Source organism: Mustela erminea, chromosome 15, assembly GCF_009829155.1.
Source record: "Mustela erminea isolate mMusErm1 chromosome 15, mMusErm1.Pri, whole genome shotgun sequence".
Lineage (NCBI taxonomy): Eukaryota > Metazoa > Chordata > Mammalia > Carnivora > Mustelidae > Mustela > Mustela erminea.
Window position 1 is genome coordinate 63,365,120 of NC_045628.1, and position 22,732 is coordinate 63,387,851.

Genomic DNA, 22,732 nt, shown 5'->3' on the forward strand with positions numbered 1-22,732 from the left:
GACCCTGGGATCATGACCTGAGCTGAAGGCAGAGGCTTTAAACCACTGAGCCACCCAGGCGCCCCCCATTACTTATATTTAACACCCAGTGCTTATCCCCACAAGTGCCTTCTTTAATGCCCACCACCCATTTAACCCATCCCTACTCCACATCCCCTCCAGCAACCCTGAGTTTGTTCTTTGAACTACATGGTTTATCTCCCCATTTTTTTAAAAGATTTTATTTACTTATTTGACAGAGCAAGATCACAAGTAGGCAGAGAGAGAGAGAGAGAGAGAGAGAGCAGGAAACAGGCTAAATCGAACTCTTAGAATAAGATGGGTTTATTACTTATGTAAATATTTATATAAATTTTAAAAAAATTGTATAAATAATTATTTGTAGGACATTTTCAAAAATGTTTGTCTAAGGGAAGAAAATAGAGTATTCTGTTGCTTTAAAACATTTTAGTTCTTTAGAGAGATTCCAACAAAAACTCATTTCTCATTTCAGGCCTTTGAAGACCTCAGCAAGCTAATGGTCAAGGTATGTGTAATTTACACCTGTTGGATTCCTACCAGTTATGATGGGAGTTTTGTAAGCAGACACTCTGGGGACATGATTTTTTTCAGTCTTTTCCTGTTCTCTTGACAGGCTAAGGAAATGGTGGAGTTATCAAAATCAATTGCTAATAAGATCAAAGACAAGCAAGGTGACATCACAGAAGATGAGGTAAATAGGTTGCCGTTTTAAGGCATTAGAAACCAGATTGGACAAATAATGCAGTGATGTTTTGGTGGGTCAGCAGTTTCTTTCTTAAAGTAGTGATTTCTGTTAGGGCTTGTGGATATATTAAAGTATTAAAGAAAAAGTCAGCCAGTAGGATTAAAAGATACTTCAGTACCTTCTCTTGGAGTGTGGAAAAGCGAGATAGTGAAATGTGTAAGGAGTGGTTGTTTTATACATAACCATATGTTTGATATTTGTTTCATTAAATTTGTCTCCAGACTGATCCCAGCCACGTTCCTTTCTAAGTTTTTGGCTCTGTCATTTGGTTGGCATTAAATACAGCACCGTTGTTTCCTAACCCTCTTCTCCCTCCAGACCTGTGAGGTCATTGAAGTATGAAATATCAAGACAGGAGAAGGAAGAAGACTAATTAATTAGCTTTATGCAGGGAACTCCTAGAAATCCAGTTTCTTCGAGTTTATACTATAGGAACAAGGTGGAAGAAATGGGTGGATACAGAAATAACTAGTAGAATGGAGTTTACAGTGGAAAGATTTCAAATGTTGGGGTGGAGAGATGAATGTCACGTATTTGTCTTTTTGTGCATTTTCTTCTCTACTTATAGACCATCAGGTTTAAGTCCTATTTGCTGAGCATGGGAATAGCTAACCCAGTTACCAGGGAAACCTACTGCTCGGGCACACAGTACCACATGCAGCTGGCCAAGCAGCTGGCTGGGATGCTGCAGGCACCGCTAGAGGTAAAAACAGAATGCAGGCAGGCTCTCGGTTGTGTTAAGTAACTGCCAAGTCATCGGAAAGCTAAACACCAGCTTTACGTTCCTTTCCCAGTGCTGCTACTATTCAACCCACATGTTATTTTTTCCTTTTAGGAATATTAAATCAGTTTGGTGTACTTATTTGTGGATTTGTTGTCAAAATCTAGATTGTTTTCAATTTCCATCTCAGGTATCTGTAACTTCTTCAGTCTCTTTGATAGAAAGCTTTTCTTATCTCTGATTTTCAAAAGGAAATATATGATCTCGAGATGTTTAGAGACATTTAGATGTTTGGATGTTAATACAAGTGTGCTGTTAATCATTTCATAATACAGATATATCTTCTGACATTACTCAGGCAATCAAAACTCCATTCATTAAAACGCTTTTTTTTTTAAGATTATTTATTTATTTATTTGACAGAGAGAGAGATCACAAGTAGGCAGAGAGGCAGGCAGAGAGAGAGAGAGGAGGAAGCAGGCTCCCTGCTGAGCAGAGAGCCCGATGCGGGACTCGATCCCAGGACCCTGAGATCATGACCTGAGCCGAAGGCAGCGGCTTAACCCACTGAGCCACCCAGGCGCCCTAAAACGCTTATTTTAATAAGTATTTCCATCGTGGGGACGCCTGGGTGGCTCAGTGGGTTAAGCCTCTGCCTTCGGCTCAGGTCATGATCCCAGGGTCCTGGGATCGAGCTCCACATCGGGCTCTCTGCTCGGCAGGAAGCCTGCTTCCTCCCTCTCTCTCTGCCTGCTTCTCTGCCTACTTGTGATCTCTGTCTGTTAAAAAAATAAGGTCTTTAAAAAAAAAAAAAGAAGTATTTCCATCGTGACAAAATAGAATAGTATAATGAATCCCTGTGTGCCTGTCATCCAGGCTCGTGTGTAAGCAGCCTTCACTCAACATCACTTTAAAGCAATCCCAGAAACCGCATCACTTTGTAAACTTTTCAGTATGTAATTACTATGATAAACATGCTTTAGATGTAATTATAATCCCATTTCACACAGGAAAAGTGAAAAATAATTTTTAGTATTTTCAAATATCTAGTTAGTATTCACATTTTCTCTTACGGTTAGTTTGTTCAAATCAGGATACCTTGCAATCGGTTGATTTTTCTCTCAATGCCTTTTTTTTTTTAATTCCATGTTTCCCCTTCTCTTATCTCTTTTTTCTATCCCACATAATGTATTTATTAAAGAAGCTAGTGGTTTATTTTATAGAGTGTCTCATATTTTATTGATTTTATTTTGACATACTTCCCTGCCCCTTGTATTCCTTATAGACTGGAATTTACAGCTAGAAGTTCTTTTTTCTTTTTTTTCTGTTGAATATTTCATAGAGGGTGCTGTGCATTTTCATCAAGGGGTACATAATGCCTGTTTTTTTTTTTTTTTTTTTTTTTTTTTTTTTGTGATGTAGCAGCAGCCCCTAATAGCTAGATAGTCAATAGCTAGTCAATAGCTAAGTCTGTTAACTTCATTTGGGGTTACAGTGGTGATATTCCTGTTTAATTCCATAGTTTACTCATTTATTAGTTGTAATAACTTAAAACATTTCAATACACTTTTTGAAACGTGGTGTAGAGGCCCTCTTCTCATTGAAGTAAATGTTAAAACAGTAATAATGATGTTAAAATCCACATACTGAATTTGAAATGCTTCATGTATCTGACTAGGTTTTCCTGTGTGTATATTTAGTTTTTAAAGACTTCTTAGGAAGTTCTATGATTCCCGATTTTACTCTGATTATGATTTCTGTTAAGAAATGCCCACTGGGGTGCGCGGGGAAAGCCTCCAGCTCGGGCTGCCACGGCAACCGCGTCCAGGCAACGCGCCCGGAAGCGGCTCGGGCGGCGCGCGGCGGCTCGCGCCCCCCGGGAGCCGCGAACCCGGCCGGGCCGTGCGCCGGGCCAGGCGGCAGGCGCGCGCTGATTGGACCGCGCGGGCCTGCAGCTGGGCGCCCCGCACAGCCCGCGCCAGCGGCCGCCGCACCCAGCAGCGCCGGCGAGGACAGGGGCAGCCGCGGCGCGCCCGCCCCCCGCGCCGATGTAAATTATTAAAAAGAAAATGGCCCAACGGAACACTGCATTTCCTTCTCTCGTCACTGAGGAAAGGTATAATATATGGAAAATATGCATCTAAGGCGAGTTAGAACCATGCCCCGACACAGCCAGTCCCTGACCATGGCACCCTACTCATCTGTAAGCCTCGTGGAACAACTGGAAGATAGGATCCTCTGTCACGAGAAGACAACCGCGGCCCTTGTGGAGCACGCTTCCGGATTAAGGACGACATTGTTGGCAGTTTGCCGAAAATGCAGAACAAAGGGGGCGGCGACCGCGTGGCCAGGCTCTTCTTGGAGGAGCACATCAGAAACATAACTGCCATTGTGAAGCAGCTCAATCGGGATATCGAGGTACTGCAGGAGCAGATCCGGGCCCGGGACAACATCAGCTATGGAACGAATTCCGCCTTAAAGACCTTGGAGATGCGTCAGCTCTTGGGTTTAGGAGACCTGCGGGGAAGAGTGGCAAGATGTGACGCCAGCATAGCCAGACTCTCTGCAGAGCACAAAACAACTTACGAGGGGCTCCAGCCCTTGAACAAAGAACAGCAAGCTGCCAAACTTATCTTGGAAACAAAAATCAAAGATGCAGAGGGACAGATTTCTCAGCTTTTGAACAGAGTGGACTTGTCGATATCAGAGCAAAGCACCAAACTGAAGATGTCCCACAGAGATAGTAACCACCAGCTTCAACTTCTGGATACAAAATTTAAAGGTACGATTGAGGAACTCAGTAATGAGATTTTATCTGCACGGAATTGGTTGCAACAGGAACAAGAACGGATAGAGAAAGAACTTTTATAGAAAATTGATCAGCTTTCCTTGGTCGTTAAGGAAAACAGTGGAGCCAGCGAAAGGGACATGGAGAAGAAGCTCAGCCGGATGTCAGCCAGACTTGACAAAATAGAAGAAAGTCAGAAGAAGAATATGGAAGTGCAGAGAACAAAACAGGAAGAAGAGAAAGTGCATGGGCGCATCAGCAAGCTGGAGTTACAGATGAATGAGGACATGAAGGAAATGAAAGCAGAAGTTGATGCTGGGTTTACGGCCATCTACGAAAGCATAGGATCCCTCAGGCAAGTTCTTGAAGCCAAGATGAAGTTGGACAAGGACCAGCTACAGAAGCAAATCCAGCAGATGCAGAAGCCAGAGGCCCCCATGTGAGGGGAGCTGGGACAAGGACCTCAGAAGTGTTTTGCTGGTGGGACAAGAGCCAGGTGCCGCCGTGGCCAGGCGGTCACTGCCTTCAGAAGTTTTCTATTCATGGCATGCATGTGCCAAGCAATGTGTTTTCATGGGTCTAAATGTTTACCTTAAGTCTCGAAAACACTTCCTTTAAAAGTATTAAGTACACTAGTCCTTTATCTGATATGTCATTTGCAAATATCTTCTCCCATTCTGTCAGTTGTCTTTTGATTTTGTTAACTGTTTCCTTTGCCGTGCAAAAGCTTTTGATTTTGATGAAATCCCAATAGTTCATTTTTTCCCTTGCTTCCCTTGCCTTTTGCGTTGTTCCTAGGAAGATGTTGCTGCGGCAGAGGTCGAAGAGGTTGCTGCCTGTGTTCTCCTCAAGGATTTTGAGCAAACTCAACACCCAAAGAACAAATAATCCAATCAAGAAATGGGCAGAGGACATGAACAGACATTTCTGCAAAGAAGACATCCAAATGGCCAACAGACACATGAAAAAGTGCTCCATATCACTCGGCATCAGGGAAATACAAATCAAAACCACAATTAGATATCACCTCACACCAGTCAGAATGGCTAAAATAAACAAGTCAGGAAATGACAGATGCTGGCGAGGATGCGGAGAAAGGGGAACCCTCCTACACTGTTGGTGGGAATGCAAGCTGGTGCAGCCACTCTGGAAAACAGCATGGAGGTTCCTCAAAATGTTGAAAATAGAACTGCCCTATGACCCAGCAATTGCACTATTGGGTATTTACCCTAAAGATACAAACGTAGTGATCCAAAGGGGCACGTGCATCCGAATGTTTATAGCAGCAATGTCCACAATCGCCAAACTACGGAAAGAACCTAGATGTCCATCAACAGATGAATGGATCAAGAAGATGTGGTATATATACACAATGGAATACTATGCAGCCATCAAAAGAAATGAAATCTTGCCATTTGCGACAACATGGATGGAACTAGAGCGTATCATGCTTAGCGAAATAAGTCAAGCAGAGAAAGACAACTATCATATGATCTCCCTGATATGAGGAAGTGGTGATGCAACATGGGGGCTTAAGTGGGTAGGAGAAGAATAAATGAAACAAGATGGGATTGGGAGGGAGACAAACCATAAGTGACTCTTAATCTCACAAAACAAACTGAGGGTTGCTGGGGGGAGGGGGTTTGGGCGAAGGGGGTGGGATTATGGACATTGGGGAGGGTATGTGCTTTGGTGAGTGCTGTGAAGTGTGTAAACCTGGTGATTCACAGACCTGTACCCCTGGGGATAAAAATATATGTTTATAAAAAATAAAAAATTAAAAAAAAAAGAGTCTCCCCAAGGCTATGGGACTTCTTACTCAGGCTGAATAAATCAATACAGTAATTCTTCAATTTCTGTGTTGTTTAACACTTCCCAAATCTGATACTATTTCCCTGGGTTGATAGACGCCTTTTGGAAGAAAACAGGACAGGAATCAGGAGGTCATCTGAACAATTAAATAAAGTGAATGATAGAGAAAAAAAAATAAAATAAAAGTATTAAGTACAATTTTTGCCACTCTATTTCATTTCTCTAAATTCAATGGAATAGCCTCCCAGCCCCTAAATTTGGAAAGGCTTTTGTCCCTCTTCATTTTATGAATGAAAAGACTTAACGACTTTCCTTCAATGCTTGACGCTCTAGCCAAGACTTTACTATTTTGAAAAATGTCATGGTGATTTTTTTTTAATTAATAAACTAATGAATTGTCACAGGAATGTGTTAGCTCCTCACCCTAAATAAAGAGAATGTCCTGGTAGATTAGAATTCAACCCTTTAGTCCATATTTGGATTTTATTAATGTTATCTGTGCATTTCTTGCATGGTTTCCTTCTTGTAAATCTTCTGTCTTTTGTAGGGAGAAGGGATTTAATTTTTGGAGAACCACCCCCCCACACCACCATTTATGTAATGAAGATAGCATAAAGATTGATAACTGCCATATACATTGCAAATTAAAATGGAAACTTAAGACAATTATCTAGCTAATACAAGGCACAATATCCACATCAACCACCTACTTATACCAGGTTTTAATATTGGAAACTTTTTTCAATTGCCTACAGCCTGTATAGTGATAGCCATATATTTAGTAATGGAATGGTGGTTAATAGTCTGTTTATTGCACAATTAATTGTAAATCATAATAGGATGTGAGAATTTTTCAGGCTTTATGATCTCCTCTAAATGTTTCCAAAATTGGCACAAAGTGCTAACTAAGATTTATATATACTTCTTGTAACTGTATCCTGTGCCTTGGTTTTACCACGTCAATGCACTGTATCCTCTAAAAGTTTTACGGACAAAATAGAAGGCATGATAATACATCAGAATTATGATGTAAAAATGGGATCCTATGTAATTTTTAAATGTTCTAAAAATTTTATCACTGTTAAGACATTAGTTGTTCAGTATTATTAATGAAATAGAAATTCATACTTTCGTATGGACAGAGAATCAAATTGATATTGCATTTATAACACTGTCAAGAAACTTTCATTTTGAGCAAAAAAAAAAAAAAAAGAAATGGCAACTGGTTCTAATTATAACCTAATACTTGCTAAATTCCATATTTTAACAGGAACGAGGGGGAATAATGTCACTCACGGAGGTGTACTGTTTAGTAAACCGAGCTCGAGGAATGGAAGTAAGAATAGAACATTTAGATGTTCTTTAACTAAATATAGACTTTCTTAATATAACACAAGTTCCCCAAAGTGAATACAATTTGAGGAAGGGTTGAGAACACCAGAACTATCCCAGTAGCGGTGTGGTGTGGTACAAGAGTGCTCTACTGCCTTGGGATCTGAGAGGAAGACTCTGTCCCTTGTTTTGCCAGTGTTGTGCTGAGTGACCTGGAGTAGCTCACTGACCCTCACTGAGACTCGGTTTCCCTACCTTTGAAATGGGAATTTGGGTTGACTGATACCTTCTGGCTTTACTATTCCGTGCCCTACTGTGATTAATAAGCCTGTATATGATGTCTTTTCTCTGGGGTTGTCGACTGTTTTTAGATTCACTAGGTTGGAGACAGGCGGTGTGTGGAGAAGCTGGGGGAAAGCTGCCCTCCTCCACGGGCTCTGAATCAGCAGTGGCTGTTCTTTAACCCTCCTTGTCTCTTCACACCCATGTGTCCTTGGCCCCCCATGTCTGTCCGTGCACTCTTCGTGCCCTTTAGTCAAATACAGTTTTGCGGTGTCAGTAGTCGCCTCTGTGCGAATAGCTCATAGACCTGTCCCTCCAGCGCTTACTGCAGCGCCGTATATTTGAGCCTCTGCTGTGTCTTCATCTGACTGGTCACCGTGAGTGCTATCAGTGAGTACTGACTATGAACCAGGCGCTCTGCACGCACTGCCCCATTTCTTCTCGTGGTACCCCAGAGAGGTAGCCTCTCTCACTCTACCCATCAAGGGCATGATATGAAGATGAGGAAGTTGAGGCTCACAAAGATTCACTTATTTGACCAAGGCTGTGCCTTGGAAACAGTGGTTTGACAGGCATGTGGCCCCAGGCCGGGCTGCCTCTGGAGCCGTTCTGGGTGACTCAAAGCTGTACTTGTCAGCCACCATGCTGGGCTGATTCTTTAAGGTTGTGTGGTCTGGAAGGGTGGCCATTAGCTAGCTACATGTGACAACTGTGACCTTGCAATACAATTAATCCAAATGGAGCTATGCTAGAAGTGTCAATTATATACCACATGTAGGAGGCTTTGTACCAAATAAGAAGTTAAATATCTCATTAATAATTTTTATATTGATTATATATTGATGTTTTAGAATTCTTGGGTTAAATGAAACACATGTGTTAAAATTAATTTCACCTGTTCCTTTTTATTTTATTAATGACTACTAATATTTTATTAATTTTAAAATTACACACATGGCTTGTGATGTTTTCTGTAAGATAGCGCTGCTTTGCTTCTTTATTAATTCTTTTTGCCTTATAGTGATGAAGCCACCTAAAATCCCTGATAAATGATAATTTTTATGTTTTTATTTAAAAAAAAATTTTTTTAACTAGACTCCATGGGCCAGCATGGAGCCTGACTCATGACTCTGAGATTAAGTCACAGATAGATGATAATTGTTAAGTTTCCTCTTGTGTTTTAGTGATCATTATCATTATATAACATCACTCTATTAATTTGCAGTGTAAACTGGATTTTTTTTTTTTCCTATTAGTTGCTCTCACCAGAAGATTTAGTGAATGCTTGCAAGATGCTGGAAGCGCTAAAATTACCTCTCAGGTAAAAGAACCTCTGCGGGAAGCTTGCCCACTAGAGCCACTGTTCCATACAGAGTAGACAGGAAGGGCCTGCTGGGCCTGCCGGGCCTGCCGTCTGTGTGGTGAGCCAACATATTGCCCCTCTTGGAATGAAATGAACAGAATTCACTTATCCTGGCTTCCCACCTTATCAGGGTTAGTGGTCCAAGTCTTGTTGACTTGGGGCAGTGACAGAGGAATGTGGGCTCTTCCTAGGAGGTCAGAATTACCAGCCCCTCTGCTAGACATCTTGTGTTAGTTTCTGGAGATTTAAAAGTACAGATGTTCAGCTGTGCATTATATTTTCCTCTCCCCAGGTTCATTAAAGAGAGCCAGACATATTTTCTTCAGCATGTGGATTATAGTTCATACTTTCATTAAGTGCTTATTCGCGAGCTTTTTAGTTATGCTGTAGCTACACCTCCTTAGTGGGTGAAGATCCTAGATGTTCACAGCTTTGTTCTCCCATCTGTGGTTTTTAGGCTCCGAGTTTTTGACAGTGGCGTCATGGTAATTGAGCTTCAGAGCCATAAGGAAGAGGAAATGGTGGCCTCAGCCTTGGAGACAGTATGTGAACCCCGTTTCCTCCTCATCAGTCAGCCCACCAAGACCTGAATGCCTAGCAACTTGAGAAACAGGATTTCCTTTTGAATTTAACTTTACTAAAAAGTAATGTTTGTAGACCCAATTAAAAACACCTACTTTTTTTAAACTTTTTTTTACTAGTCAAGTACGGTAGTGAGAAGGGGGAAAGAGTAGAACAAGGAGTTCGATCTGTAACTGTAACTGTTTGATCTGTAACTGCTATCTCAACTGAATAATCAGTTGAGATAACTCACCACCTTCGGACTAGCCCAAAACACCTATTATTAACAGTGAATAAATATTAATCAAAATTACATTGTTCAAGGTTTTGAAACTTAAGCAAGGAGAACTGGAATTCGTGAGGTGCTGTCTTTTTGTTTGAAGCTCAGTCTCACGGACAGGTTTTTAGCTTTCTTGATCAGAATGTGACCCCTGACAGAATTTTTTCTTTGAGTAACACCTACGTAAGTGGTATTATAAAACATCACAGGTTGTTTTACAGAAAAATTGCTTCAAAAAATATGAAAAGCAGGGGTGCCTGGGTGGCTCAGTAGGTTAAGCGATTGCCTTCGGCTCAGGTCATGATCCTGGAGTCCTGGGATCGAGTCCCGCATCGGGCTCCTAGCTCCACAGGGAGTCTGCTTCTCCCTCTGACCTCTCCTTGCTCATGCTCTCTCTCACTGTCTGTATCTTAAATAAATAAATAAAATATTAAGACAATACATGAAAAGCAGCTGTAGTTTAGATGGATTTTACTGGCCAAACTACTCCTATTACTTATTAGGAGACTTGAAATATTACTGCCTTCATAGCCTCTGTGGTGAGCCTGTTTAATTTGAATAATTCGTATTTATTACACTTATTTTAAACTAGGTGAGGATGAGGAAGTTGAGGCTTAAGACTTGATATTTCTACCATATATTTTAAAGCTTAACCTATATATAAGTTTCCTTTACTGGAGCATGAAATATGCACTCATTTAGAATTTGTTACATGTTCCTTTTTAGAATCTCAAAGAGTTCTTCTTCAGTGCAGTATAGAGCCTTCGTTACATTGTAGAGGGCTTCACCGTATTTTGGTATTTTCAGCTCTACTGTGTTTCTCTCGGTCCTTCGGCATTTGTAGAATTAAACACTAGTGAAGAGGATTTAGTTCTATAGTGAATATTCTTTGGATTTGAGTAAGAAATTTGGTAAATTACTTCCTGAGTATCCTGGTAGACAGTCTCCCTAGATGAGTACTTAGTTGGACTAAATTAACACATTTTTGTCTCTGCTGTGTTTCTGGTAGGTTTCAGAAAAGGGATCCCAGACATCAGAAGAGTTTGCTAAGCTGGTGGGAATGTCTGTCCTCCTGGCTAAGGAAAGGTAAGTGCAGTCCTTGCTCTTCCTTACCACTTTATTTGTGTTTCTGAATGGACAAATGATTGTGGTGTCCCCCCTTGATTCCTAGGTTGCTTCTTGCAGAGAAGATGGGCCATCTTTGCCGAGATGATTCAGTGGAAGGCTTGCGTTTTTACCCAAATTTATTTATGACACAGAGCTAAGGGTTTTTTTGTATTTCAAATCCTTCTTGTTCACGTACTTGTATCGTATAGACGTTGTAGGACATTGAGCTCAGAGTAAACCATGATAAACTGAGAATTTCTGGAACTTTATGCTATACTATACTATAAAACCTTTTTAATTTCTCCCTAAATATTATGGTCCAGGAAGTTTACTTGGGATAAATATAGGAAAATACAGAAAACTGAAGGCTGCTATGAATTTGAAATCATGCTACCCTGAGAGTTTAACCTGAAATCTGGTGGATTTTAACTTGACCCTCCAATCTGACCTTTTTTTTTTTTTTTTTTTTTTTAAAGAAGGGGGCTTAGTTAATGGGGGAAGAAAGAAGTTGCGTGTTTGGACAGGTTAGATCATTTTTCTGGTGTGACTAACATTCACTGAGTTATAAACGAAGTTTGTCTCTGCATCTAATGTGCCCATTTGGGGAGGTGGCGTTCATGACGCAAGTCATAGCTAGAGTGTAGCTTAAGAACTGACAGCACAGGGACAGAGCATCAGACTGTGGGACACAGTATGGGGCTTCTTCCCTAAGGCCTTTTCTTTAGAAACACTCTTAAACATGTCTTCAACATACACCTTAAAAAAGGAGAAAATTGTATTCAATTTATGTATATATAATCTAACTTGTTCTTTTTTTCACGTGATGATTTCATGGCTGGCATTTAAAGAATGTAACTATCTCATTTTGTTGAAAAAAAATGCTGTGGATTTTGAAACTGAATTAACGAGCTGTATAGACACACCCAGGGATATGATTACAAATTTGGAAAAGAGGGCCGAGGAATTCCCTAGGATTGTGTGGGTGGAGGGGCCAGGAGAACCTTTAAGTAACTTAACAGGAACCTTGGTGCTCTTTGACCTTGAAAGCCAAGGACAGGAACCAAGAAGGCGAACAAGTAATCGGTTTCCTTTTCCTTCCTTTAATGAGTTTCAACAAGACACTTTAAAAAATCTTTCATCTTCCAGCAATACTTTTTTTTTCTTTACCCCATACATTAGAAGTTGTGTAGAGAAACTATCTCACTGAGAACTATTACTGCGATAACAAAAACTGGCTCATATTGAATGTCGATTGCTTGAGTTCTAAAGTGGACTGCCTGACTTCCTACGTCATTGCTCTCCAGCGTATGGTGTGTTCGCATTACCTCAAACTCAGGGACCCCACAGGGACAGAAGGAGCCTCCCCTTCTCAAACTGTGTTGAAAATGGAAAGTAGGGATGGTTTTCGGCCAAGCCTCCAGAAGGATAGTGTCTGTATTGAGCTAACGGTTGTGACCAGCAGGAGGGGATACCCCAGCTCACAAGCTGGGATCCCATAGAGGTCACTGGGTGAGGTGGAGGCCACTGCCAGAGGCCACGACAGATGCCCTTTGGGGAAGGAAGTTGCAGGGATCCTCGGCTGCAGACCCAGGGAATCCCTACCACTGCAGCCAGATCCGGTCCCCTGATCCCTGGCTGCAAAAGTGGCTGTTGCTGCTTCTCGTCCTCCAGCATCACGGGAATGTCTTGGCCAAGGCCTCCTGCCTGTCTTCATTTTCCAGACCTGTTGTTAATTCTGCAATATGATGACAGATCCCCTCATTTCCTCATTGCTCAGCCTCAGGTTTGTTTGGAGGGGTATTCAGTGTCCGGCTGCCCGTGTCGTGCAGGCCATTGTGTAGACTCGTGTGTATATCACTGCTGTTTCTGGGTTGTACTCACACTGCTCTGGCACATGCATACACGCACATTCATATATGCACACACACACACACACACTTACACGTACGATATCTCATCTGGCTAAGGCTTTTAAAAAATTACAAAGGTAAATAATAATCTATCTCAGTAGTTGGAGTGAGTTGCAACTAAGATTGTTTGAGCTATTGGATCTAGTTCTTAATGATTTGGATTCATTACAGCAGACTCCCATGGTTCAGTGTATTTAATTATATTAGTGTGACAACACATTAAAAAATGGAGCAATCTAAATTGTATAAAGATGAAGAGAAGTGACATGAATATATTTTGTAAATGTCATATTAATTTAAAAAGTATGATTTTACTGTTTTATTTTTAAAGTGGGCATTCTTCACTATTTCCAGACCTCTGTATGCATACTTTTTATCCCCCCCACCTTTTTTTTTTTTTGCCAAATAAAGTGTTGCAGAGGTTATGTTTAAATACAACCAATCAGGCCCTAAATGCAAAAAAAATTCATCTTGGTGCTTATCACTAGTATAATTATTATTTTTGCTTTATTATCTTTGCTCTTAGGAGCATAAATTTGTTTGTAGCTTTACAGTAATGGAATTTTTCTAGTCACTGTCAAAAATATTTTTACATTGTACAAGTAAAGATTGTTTTCAGGGTTAAATGATTAGAATTAATGTATATAGAGTAAAATTACTGGAAAACTTTTAAGTGATTTTTTTCTTAATGTGTTATTTTTAAAATACTCTTTGAAAAATATATGAAAGTGACAAACCTTTAATGAGAATAAGCCAGTATGTTAAGATTTTTTTCTTTATTTATGACCTCAAGATCTTACTGTTTTAGATTTTTTTTTAATTTTTTAAATATTCAAAGAGATTTTTTTTTTATTTCCAGCATAACAGTATTCATTATTTTTGCACCACACCCTGTGCTCCATGCAATCCGTGCCCTCTATAATACCCACCACCTGGTACCCCAACCTCCCACCCCCCGTCCCTTCAAAACCCTCAGATTGTTTTTCAGAGTCCATAGTCTCTCATGGTTCACCTCCCCTTCCAATTTCCCCCAACTCCCTTCTCCACTCTAAGTCCCCATGTCCTCCATGCTATTTGTTATGCTCCACAAATAAGTGAAACCATATGATAATTGACTCTCTCTGCTTGACTTATTTCACTCAGCATAATCTCTTCCAGTTCCGTCCATGTTGCTACAAAAGTTGGGTATTCATCCTTTCTGATGGAGGCATAATACTCTATCCCCAGGGGTACAGGTCTGCGAATCACCAGGTTTACACACTTCACAGCACTCACCAAAGCACATACCCTCCCCAATGTCCATAATCCCACCCCCTTCTCCCAAACCCCCTCCCCCCAGCAACCCTCAGTTTGTTTTGTGAGATTAAAAGTCACTTATGGTTTGTCTCCCTCCCAATCCCATCTTGTTTCATTTATTCTTCTCCTACCCACTTAAGCCCCCATGTTGCATCACCACTTCCTCATATCAAGGAGATCATATGATAGTTGTCTTTCTCTGCTTGACTTATTTCGCTAAGCATGATACGCTCTAGTTCCATCCATGTTGTCACAAATGGCAAGATTTCATTTCTTTTGATGGCTGCATAGTATTCCATTGTGTATATATACCACATCTTCTTGATCCATTCATCTGTTGATGGACATCTAGGTTCTTTCCATAGTTTGGCTATTGTGGACATTGCTGCTATAAACATTCGGGTGCATGTGCCCCTTTGGATCACTACGTTTGTATCCTTAGGGTAAATACCCAATAGTGCAATTGCTGGGTCATAGGGCAGTTCTATTTTCAACATTTTGAGGAACCTCCATGCTGTTTTCCAGAGTGGCTGCACCAGCTTGCATTCCCACCAACAGTGTAGGAGGGTTCCCCTTTCTCCGCATCCTCGCCAGCATCTGTCATTTCCTGACTTGTTGATTTTAGCCATTCTGACTGGTGTGAGGTGATATCTCATTGTGGTTTTGATTTGTATTTCCCTGATGCCGAGTGATATGGAGCACTTTTTCATGTGTCTGTTGGCCATCTGGATGTCTTCTTTGCAGAAATGTCTGTTCATGTCCTCTGCCCATTTCTTGATTGGATTATTTGTTCTTTGGGTGTTGAGTTTGCTATGTTCTTTATAGATTCTGGACACTAGTCTTTTATCTGATATGTCATTTGCAAATATCTTCTCCCATTCTGTCAGTTGTCTTTTGATTTTGTTAACTGTTTCCTTTGCTGTGCAAAAGCTTTTGATCTTGATGAAATCCCAATAGTTCATTTTTGCCCTTGCTTCCCTTGCCTTTTGCGTTGTTCCTAGGAAGATGTTGCTGCGGTTGAGGTCAAAGAGGTTGCTGCCTGTGTTCTCCTCAAGGATTTTGATGGATTCCTTTCGCACATTGAGGTCCTTCATCCATTTTGAGTCTATTTTTGTGTGTGGTGTAAGGAAATGGTCCAATTTCATTTTTCTACATGTGGCTGTCCAATTTTCCCAGCACCATTTATTGAAGAGGCTGTCTTTTTGCCATTGGACATTCTTTCCTGCTTTGTCGAAGATTAGTTGACCATAGAGTTGAGGGTCTATTTCTGGGCTCTCTATTCTGTTCCATTGATCTATGTGTCTGTTTTTGTGCCAGTACCATGCTGTCTTGATGATGACAGCTTTGTAATAGAGCTTGAAGTCCGGAATTGTGATGCCACCAACGTTGGCTTTCTTTTTCAATATCCCTTTGGCTATTCGAGGTCTTTTCTGGTTCCATATAAATTTTAGCATTATTTGTTCCATTTCTTTGAAAAAGATGGATGGTACTTTGATAGGAATTGCATTAAATGTGTAGATTGCTTTAGGTAGCATAGACATTTTCACAATATTTATTCTTCTAATCCAGGAGCATGGAACACTGTTTTAGATTTTTAAAAAGAAAACAATGGGAAATGGCTCATGAACTGTTTTGGGGTTTTTTGTTTTGTTTTGTTTTAATTCTTGATGTGATGTCCATTGTTGACTGACCTTGTGTATTCACATGAATGTACTGTCTCTTGTTCCCTTTAACCAGACTAGCCTGAGCAGACATGGATTTGTCATGTCCTCATTTTCATGCTCTGCCCAGTAATCTCAGTGTTTTCCTTTTGGTATGGAGAGTCACGACTCACAAGCTGTTTAGATTTTTAGACTGTGCGTCAGAAGTAAATCAAGCATGCTGAAAATGATCCCTGAAAATTTCTTAAATTGCCAATGAAGTTCTCTGTATAGTCTTAAAATTAGAATCCCTGTGATACATAGTTATGAATATATTGTGAACATAGTAAATATATTATATACAATATGCAATAAAAACTACATAGCATCAGTAGACTTTTATAACACCAGTAACTGAACTATTTAAATGTGTGTCCTTTTTTTTTTTGTTTTTGTTTTTTGGCCACTAGGTATGCTTGAATTTATATAAATTTATGGTAACCCCACCCCTCATGATAGATCTCTTGTGAACTCCACAAGGGGAGAGAGTTTTATCTGGTTTGTTCATGGATATATTCTCAGAGCCCTAGAATAGGGCCTGGCACACAGTAAGCATTCAATAAATATTAACTGAATGAGTGAACTCTGATGTATATACCTCTTTATAACCTGGCTCCATTTATCCTACCTTACTTCCCATTCAATTAAATGAAAAGAAAAAATTTTTTAAAGTACATATTGGCTATGTGAGGAACTGTTTGGCCACTGGTGTGGGGGGTGGGGTTTAAATAGGATACAACCCTGCCTTTAGGAGGGTGGCCTAGTTGGGTAAATAGACACGTGAGCAGTGTTATCTGAAGATGGAAGGATGTGCTTGTCACAGAAGCAGCACGGGCACTGTGCTGGGGAAGGCAGGAGGAGGGTCCTGCAGTTCCGATGGAGAGATCTGGAAAGGCCATGTGGGAGAGGAAGGGCCTCCTAAACTAGGCTCAGGAGGACCAACAGATTGTCAGTAGGTGGAAGGCGCTGGGTGGGGGAACAACATGAGGCGTGCCCCTTCCTATCCCTGGGGCCTATTTCCTTACACTGCGCAGACTTGGCCTTTCTTTACTTTTCCCCATTGACTTATCACCTTCAGCCCAATAACCAGAATCAGACTTTGCTCATTTCCCCCTACTTTAGAAAAATCTGTTTCCAGTATGTAACTCTACTATTTCTAAACTCTGTAATAGTTATGTTATCTGTCTCATTTATGGAACTATATTTTGTCTTAATGCCATAAGAAAAGAGAGGAATTGGGCTTCTTTAAAGTACAAGGATTGTCACATAACCGAATCTTTTAAATTTCTTCTGGCCTAGGTCAGTGATTGTACATGGTAGATTCCTAGTTGACTATTAATACTTGAGTGATTTTTGGATTATAATGTGTCGTGAACTGACTCACAAACCTAAATCTGTCCTTTACCATCCACCCAAAGAGACTTTTCATCCAGACCTGTCAGGGCTCAGCCTGTCTGAGATACTCTGTCTTATTCCAATTCCATGACATGGGCATATCCACGATGTGGGAAGCACTCCAGAAAAGTCAGGTTGAAACACATGTAAGATCTTGTTATTACAGTGTGAAAAGTGGGTCATCTGTGTTGTTCCTAGAGTCCTGATAATCATGAGTGAGTTGAAGCTTCTCTCTCAGAGCAATATCTAAGGAAGTAAAGGATCTCTCCATGGATATAAAGGATACCAGCAAGATAGTAAATATGTTTACAGTTTGCGCAAGATTACTAGACCAGTCGCTGACCCAGAAAGAATTAAAGCTACCTTGACAGAAGCTTGTTTAGTTAATCCCAAGACCATGGAAGCTTTTCCCCCCTTCATGTCTACACCGCCTTCTTTTGGAAGAGATTATGCCTTAAGTGTGCAATAAAGACAGAAACACAGTTTGGCAAGAATTCTAATTAAGGGAAAAAATGACCAAGTATTGAAATTACAGCTGTTATTTAAAAAATGTCCCAGCACATTGATCCAACCCCTTCTACCTACCTAGGTCCTCCCAAGTCCCAAAGGTGGATTTCCAGGGAGAGCATGTCTGAAAGGTTAATGCAGAGCAAGTTGTTTTCTATGTTTCATTTAATTATCATAAAACTTCCATACGACTGTTCTATGCCTTTTATAGTGGAGGAAAGAAGCAATTAAGTATTTGCCAAGGTTACTGAAGTAGGGCAAGAATTAATCTTAGCTTTCTCTACCTCCAAAGCCCCATTCTTTTTTTTTTTCTTCACTTTTTAATTAATATGTGATGTATTGTTTCAGGGGTACAGTCCTATGAATCATCAGTCTTAACACAATTCACAACACTCACCATGGCACATACCCTCCCTAATGTCCATCACCCAGCCACCCTATCCTTTCCCTCCACCGCCCAGCAACCCTGTTTGTTTCCTGAGATTAAGAGTTTCTTTTTTTTTTTTAAGATTTTATTTATTATTTATTTGACAGAGAGAGATCACAAGTAGGCAGAGAGGCAGGCAGAGAGAGAGGAGGAAGCAGGCTCCCTGCTGAGCAGAGAGCCCAACGAGGGACTTGATCCCTGGACCCTGAGATCATGACCTGAGCTGAAGGCAGCAGCTTAACCCACTGAGCCACCCAGGCGCCCGAGATTAAGAGTTTCTTATGGTTTGTCTCCCTCCCTGGTGCCCTTTCCTCCCTACTCCCCCCCACTCACCCCCCACACTGCCTCTCAGATTCCTCATATCAGAGAGATCATATAATTGTCTTTCTCTGATTGACCTATTTCACCAAAGCCCCATTCTTTACATTGAGCTCTTGCTTTCAAAAATGCCAAGGACTGTAGCATATATTTGAAAAGATATCTCAACTTGGACTGATGAATGGACGTTGGAGTAGATACTTCCTGTCAGTAAAGCCTTGGATGGATTTAATTAGTACTGCTAGTATTAATTATTGGACAGAATAAGTGCTTAGCAAATTCATTATCTCAGCCAACCTCTGATAACTGATAGTTGAGTAATTGCATTACCTTTTAAAAGATTAAGTGATAGATTCAAAAACCTGCAAATGCTTTACTTTTAAGTTTTAAAAATTGAGGTAATATTTACAGTGAAGTGTACATATCTTAAGTTGGAGGCATTTTAACAAATGTATACTAAATCCATGTAACTCAACACTCCAGCCAATAGAACATATCTGCTGCCATCCCCCTGGGGCCTCTTTCCAGTCACCTGCTCTCTGGAGGCCACTCCTGCTCTGATTTCTGTTACTGCACACTAGTGGTGTCCGTTAAATGGGCTGTTTTGTATAGAAGAAAAGGAAATGGTAAACTGTATTCACGGGACAGTGGACCGAAAAGCACGGCTGTGAAGCTGGAACTCTTATCCTCCAGTATTCCTGTAAAAAGACAACTGCAATACTTGAGAATTAAGGTGTCATTTTTTAAATTTAGCCAGCTCTGGCTGCGGGGAAAGAAAAACCTAAACGAAGATGCGCTTTGCCTGAACTGTTCTCTTTTGAGACTCTTCAAGGCCATTTGGGCAACCCAGTTTACAGCCCACCAGTGAGGCCACTCGGATGGCTCACTTTTGTGGTTCCCCAGAAGAAAGGACCCCAGGGGGAGAAGTGATTGGATCGGAACGCGGGGAGACTGCGGCTCGCCCTGGGCCCAGGCCCGGGCCGTGGGTGTACGTCGGGGCTGTACCCGGCCCCCCGATGGCCCCCTCTCCCCACCCCATCCCCCCAACCCGCAACTCCCCACTCCGCGGCCCCGGCCGCGCGCGGGAGGAAAGATGCACTGCCCAGAGCGGGCGGGGCTGATTTCGCCAGCCGGCCGGGCCCCCGCCCTCCGGGGCCGTCCTCCCCGCGCCGTCGGGGGCGGGCCCGGGTGGGGCCGCCGCCGAGCGGAGCGCCGCCGGCCCGGGCGAGTAGTCCAGGGACGCGGGATGCTCCGCACGCTACCTCGCGGCCACTGAGGCCTCCCGCCTGCCCGCCTTGTCGCCTCGCCGCCTCGCTCACCCCGGCTCCGGCCCCGGCGCCCGCCAGACCCGAGAGGTAGGAAAGAGCCTGCCGCCCCACCCCCGACCCCTAGGGCACTGCTGTGCGGCGCGGATCCCCCGCGGCTCCGCTGGGTCGGACCATGCCCCCCGGCCCCTGCCGGCCCCACTCTCCCGGCAAGCTGAGAGTGCAGGGTGGCACTGCACCCTGTTCCTCGCCGTTGGGGGCTCAGCCTTCGCCCCAGGGAAGCGCTTTAGAAAGCGTCCGTCTGCGCGTCTCGGTGTCCCGGCTCGGCAGGTGTTGCCGAGAGACAAGCTGCCCGCAGACGGGCGGGGAGCCCGAACGGTGGAGATCCTTGAAGGACAGCGTCCTAGGGTACTCCGCGTTTCAGAACAAATTTGTCCCTTTCCAAAGAGAAATCCTTTCTGGGGTACAAGCTATGAGGTTTAAGCAGTTCAAAACGGTCCTCATTTTATGAGAGCTTTGGGCTGAGGACTTGGGCAGGGCCAGATTTCCAGGCATGAACTTGACTAGTGGGCCTTTGGGAAGCTGTAGAAGTGGGCAGCCTACAGCCTCTCTAGGGAAGCTGCATCCTATCCCTGGGACCAGGGCAGAGCCCACTGCACTGAATATATAAATAAAGCCTGTTTACACGAGCTGCTTTGGAACTAGGGATTTCCTGCTAATAAATATTAGTAGTAGATAGATATGCACGAGCTTGTCTTTGTCAGAAGGGACAAAATCACTTTGCTTCCTTTTGTTTTCCCTTTTATTTGATAAATCAGTTGTCCCAAGAGACTTTAGCTTAATTCCTTTTCTTTTTCTGCAGCAATGAAGACACTGTAGGGATTTATCTTAGCCGGTTTCAGCAAAAACATAGGAACTGAGCCTGGCGTGATGCCATTAGCCACTGAGAATATTGACTGCCTCTTACCCTCTAGCTGATGCATTTGGAATCTTTCTGCAAATGTTTATGTGTGACTCCTATATAGGAGTATTTCTAAATGTGCATAAAAGAGACCTAAGTTTTTATCTTCTCAAAATGATTCTCAAGCCAAACATTGTAAGTAGCCAGTCCTGGTATTGGGAACAACGTGTTGGAAGAAAATAAGCAAACAAGGTAAAGAGAAAGAGAGAGGGGAAGGGAGGAAGAAAATGAGTTTTTTTTTTTTTACTTTCCTCAAATATAGTGCTTTTTATCCAGCATTCCATTCCATTGTGGGTTACTCTGTTCAGGTCTTTAAATTAGTAATTGAGCTAGTAAAAATTAAGCATTTATTTTCAAAAGCTTAAGAATATTTTTAAAAAGCCATATTGTGATTTTTAGGTAGTCTGGTTTATTTTATATTTCTACTTAGTTCTAAATACAGATTATCACATTATTCTGTGTTTTGTTGGTAGAAGAAAAATGTGTTACAATCACAAAATCAGTAGTGATTTGGTCTTCTTTGAAAAATGATTGTCAGGGAAAAGCAAACAATCTGGGAGAAGCCAGTTCAACTTTTGGGAGCTGGGGAATGCTTACTTCTCCAAACTGTGATTACTGAGATCAGAAACTCAAAAGGATACATTTTATTGCCTTAAGTGCCTAGGCTTGCCTGGGAGATACTCACCTGCTGTGTTTGGCTACATTTCCCATCCCAAGTTCAAGGAAAGGTTTGGATCAAGTCTATGCCTAATCCCAGAAAAATGGAATTTTTTTTGTTGTTGTTAGGGAGCAGAGGGGAGGGACCCGCTAATCATCTGCCTAATTACACTTCAAATCTCTGTTTCCCTTTGAAGAAATACAGTGTTTCCTTTGTTCAACCAACTCCCATTGAAAGAAAGCTAATAGAGACACATCAGTTTTCTTTCCATTGAATTTTCGATTATTTCATCAGTCCTTTTAATTCCAGTAATTTCTGTCTTTTCTGAAGAGATGTAACATAATTATTTGAAGTATAGTATATTGTTAAAATATATTAACTGTGGGTAATGGGGGTATGTAAAATGTATATTAAGAAAATATATAGTTGGTTATGTTTATTAGCTCCTCACTTATTAGACTAGTATGAAAAATTGGCAAGTGCCTTTGACTCTTATTCTACAATCTAATAGTCTGTTCCTATCAAATTAAATACCTCCTCCCACAAATCATTCTGAAGCACAGGCCAACAAGATCTTTCCTGCCCTCTTTGGTGGTCTGGGAAGATAGCTGCACGAAATCATCAATGTCCCGATGCATACTGATTTTAGCAACAAGTATTGGGAAACTGACTGAAGATGATAATTGTTATTTATCTGTTTTCTCTGTGGAGTCCCCTAAAAGAGGAAAGACAGTATCACATGGAGTTCACATTTAATTGCAATACACTGGGTATCTTTTTGAAAGGCTTGCTAGTTTTGATACAGCTCCCAAGCATTAAGAAATGAAGGGATCCAGATAACATACCACTTGTGCAAGAAAGACAGTGGTTGTTAAGTCCATTGGTAGAAGAGAGCCTGGTCTGTACAGCAGGATGCGAAATGAAAATCTGGCAGAATTTTAGCAAATTGATAGGTATGAAATGCTAAGGAAATAAACAGATGAAAATGTATTATCCAGATTGGCTCTTAGCTTTGATGAAATTCAGCAAATAGCAAACTCTCCACTTAAGCATGTGTTATGAAGATAAGAGGCTTGGTGTTTTGGCAAAGATAATTTCAGTGTTGAGCACACTTGAATGTTCCTAACAGGTGCATTGTAATGTAACAAAAGGGACATGTACAATTACAAATCATTTCCCCAGGGAAAATTAGAGTGCTCCTTACTTTCTTTTCAGTAGCACCTATGAAGTTTGACTTCTTAGACTGGTTTTGCCATAGCGTGATTACTATTTTATAAATCACA

The 22,732-nt window shown here is 41.5% G+C and overlaps 3 protein-coding genes across 3 annotated transcripts in view; all 3 read left to right on the plus strand.

Annotated features, from left to right (window-relative positions):
• Positions 1 to 422: 422 nt before the first annotated feature.
• On the plus strand, positions 423 to 11,512 carry LOC116573997 (vacuolar protein-sorting-associated protein 36-like). The gene is made up of 8 exons (XM_032314474.1): positions 423 to 526; positions 635 to 712; positions 1,335 to 1,469; positions 7,358 to 7,423; positions 8,958 to 9,022; positions 9,522 to 9,606; positions 10,915 to 10,991; positions 11,077 to 11,512. The coding sequence occupies exons 1-8, from the start codon at positions 518 to 520 to the stop codon at positions 11,168 to 11,170; spliced, it is 609 nt and encodes a 202-aa protein (XP_032170365.1). The 5' UTR covers positions 423 to 517; the 3' UTR covers positions 11,171 to 11,512.
• On the plus strand, positions 3,459 to 4,866 carry LOC116573996 (protein FAM81A-like). The gene is given in 2 exon segments (XM_032314473.1): positions 3,459 to 3,760; positions 3,763 to 4,866. Coding segments are annotated over 2 exon segments (1,104 nt in total). The 5' UTR covers positions 3,459 to 3,612; the 3' UTR covers positions 4,719 to 4,866.
• Positions 11,513 to 19,775: 8,263 nt separating the features above from the next.
• The window catches only part of LOC116573995 (thrombospondin type-1 domain-containing protein 1-like), a 30,384-nt gene continuing 27,427 nt past the window's right edge, over positions 19,776 to 22,732 (plus strand). Inside the window, 1 exon segment of the mRNA XM_032314471.1 lies at positions 19,776 to 19,920. The gene's annotated coding sequence lies outside the window, so the exon portion shown is untranslated.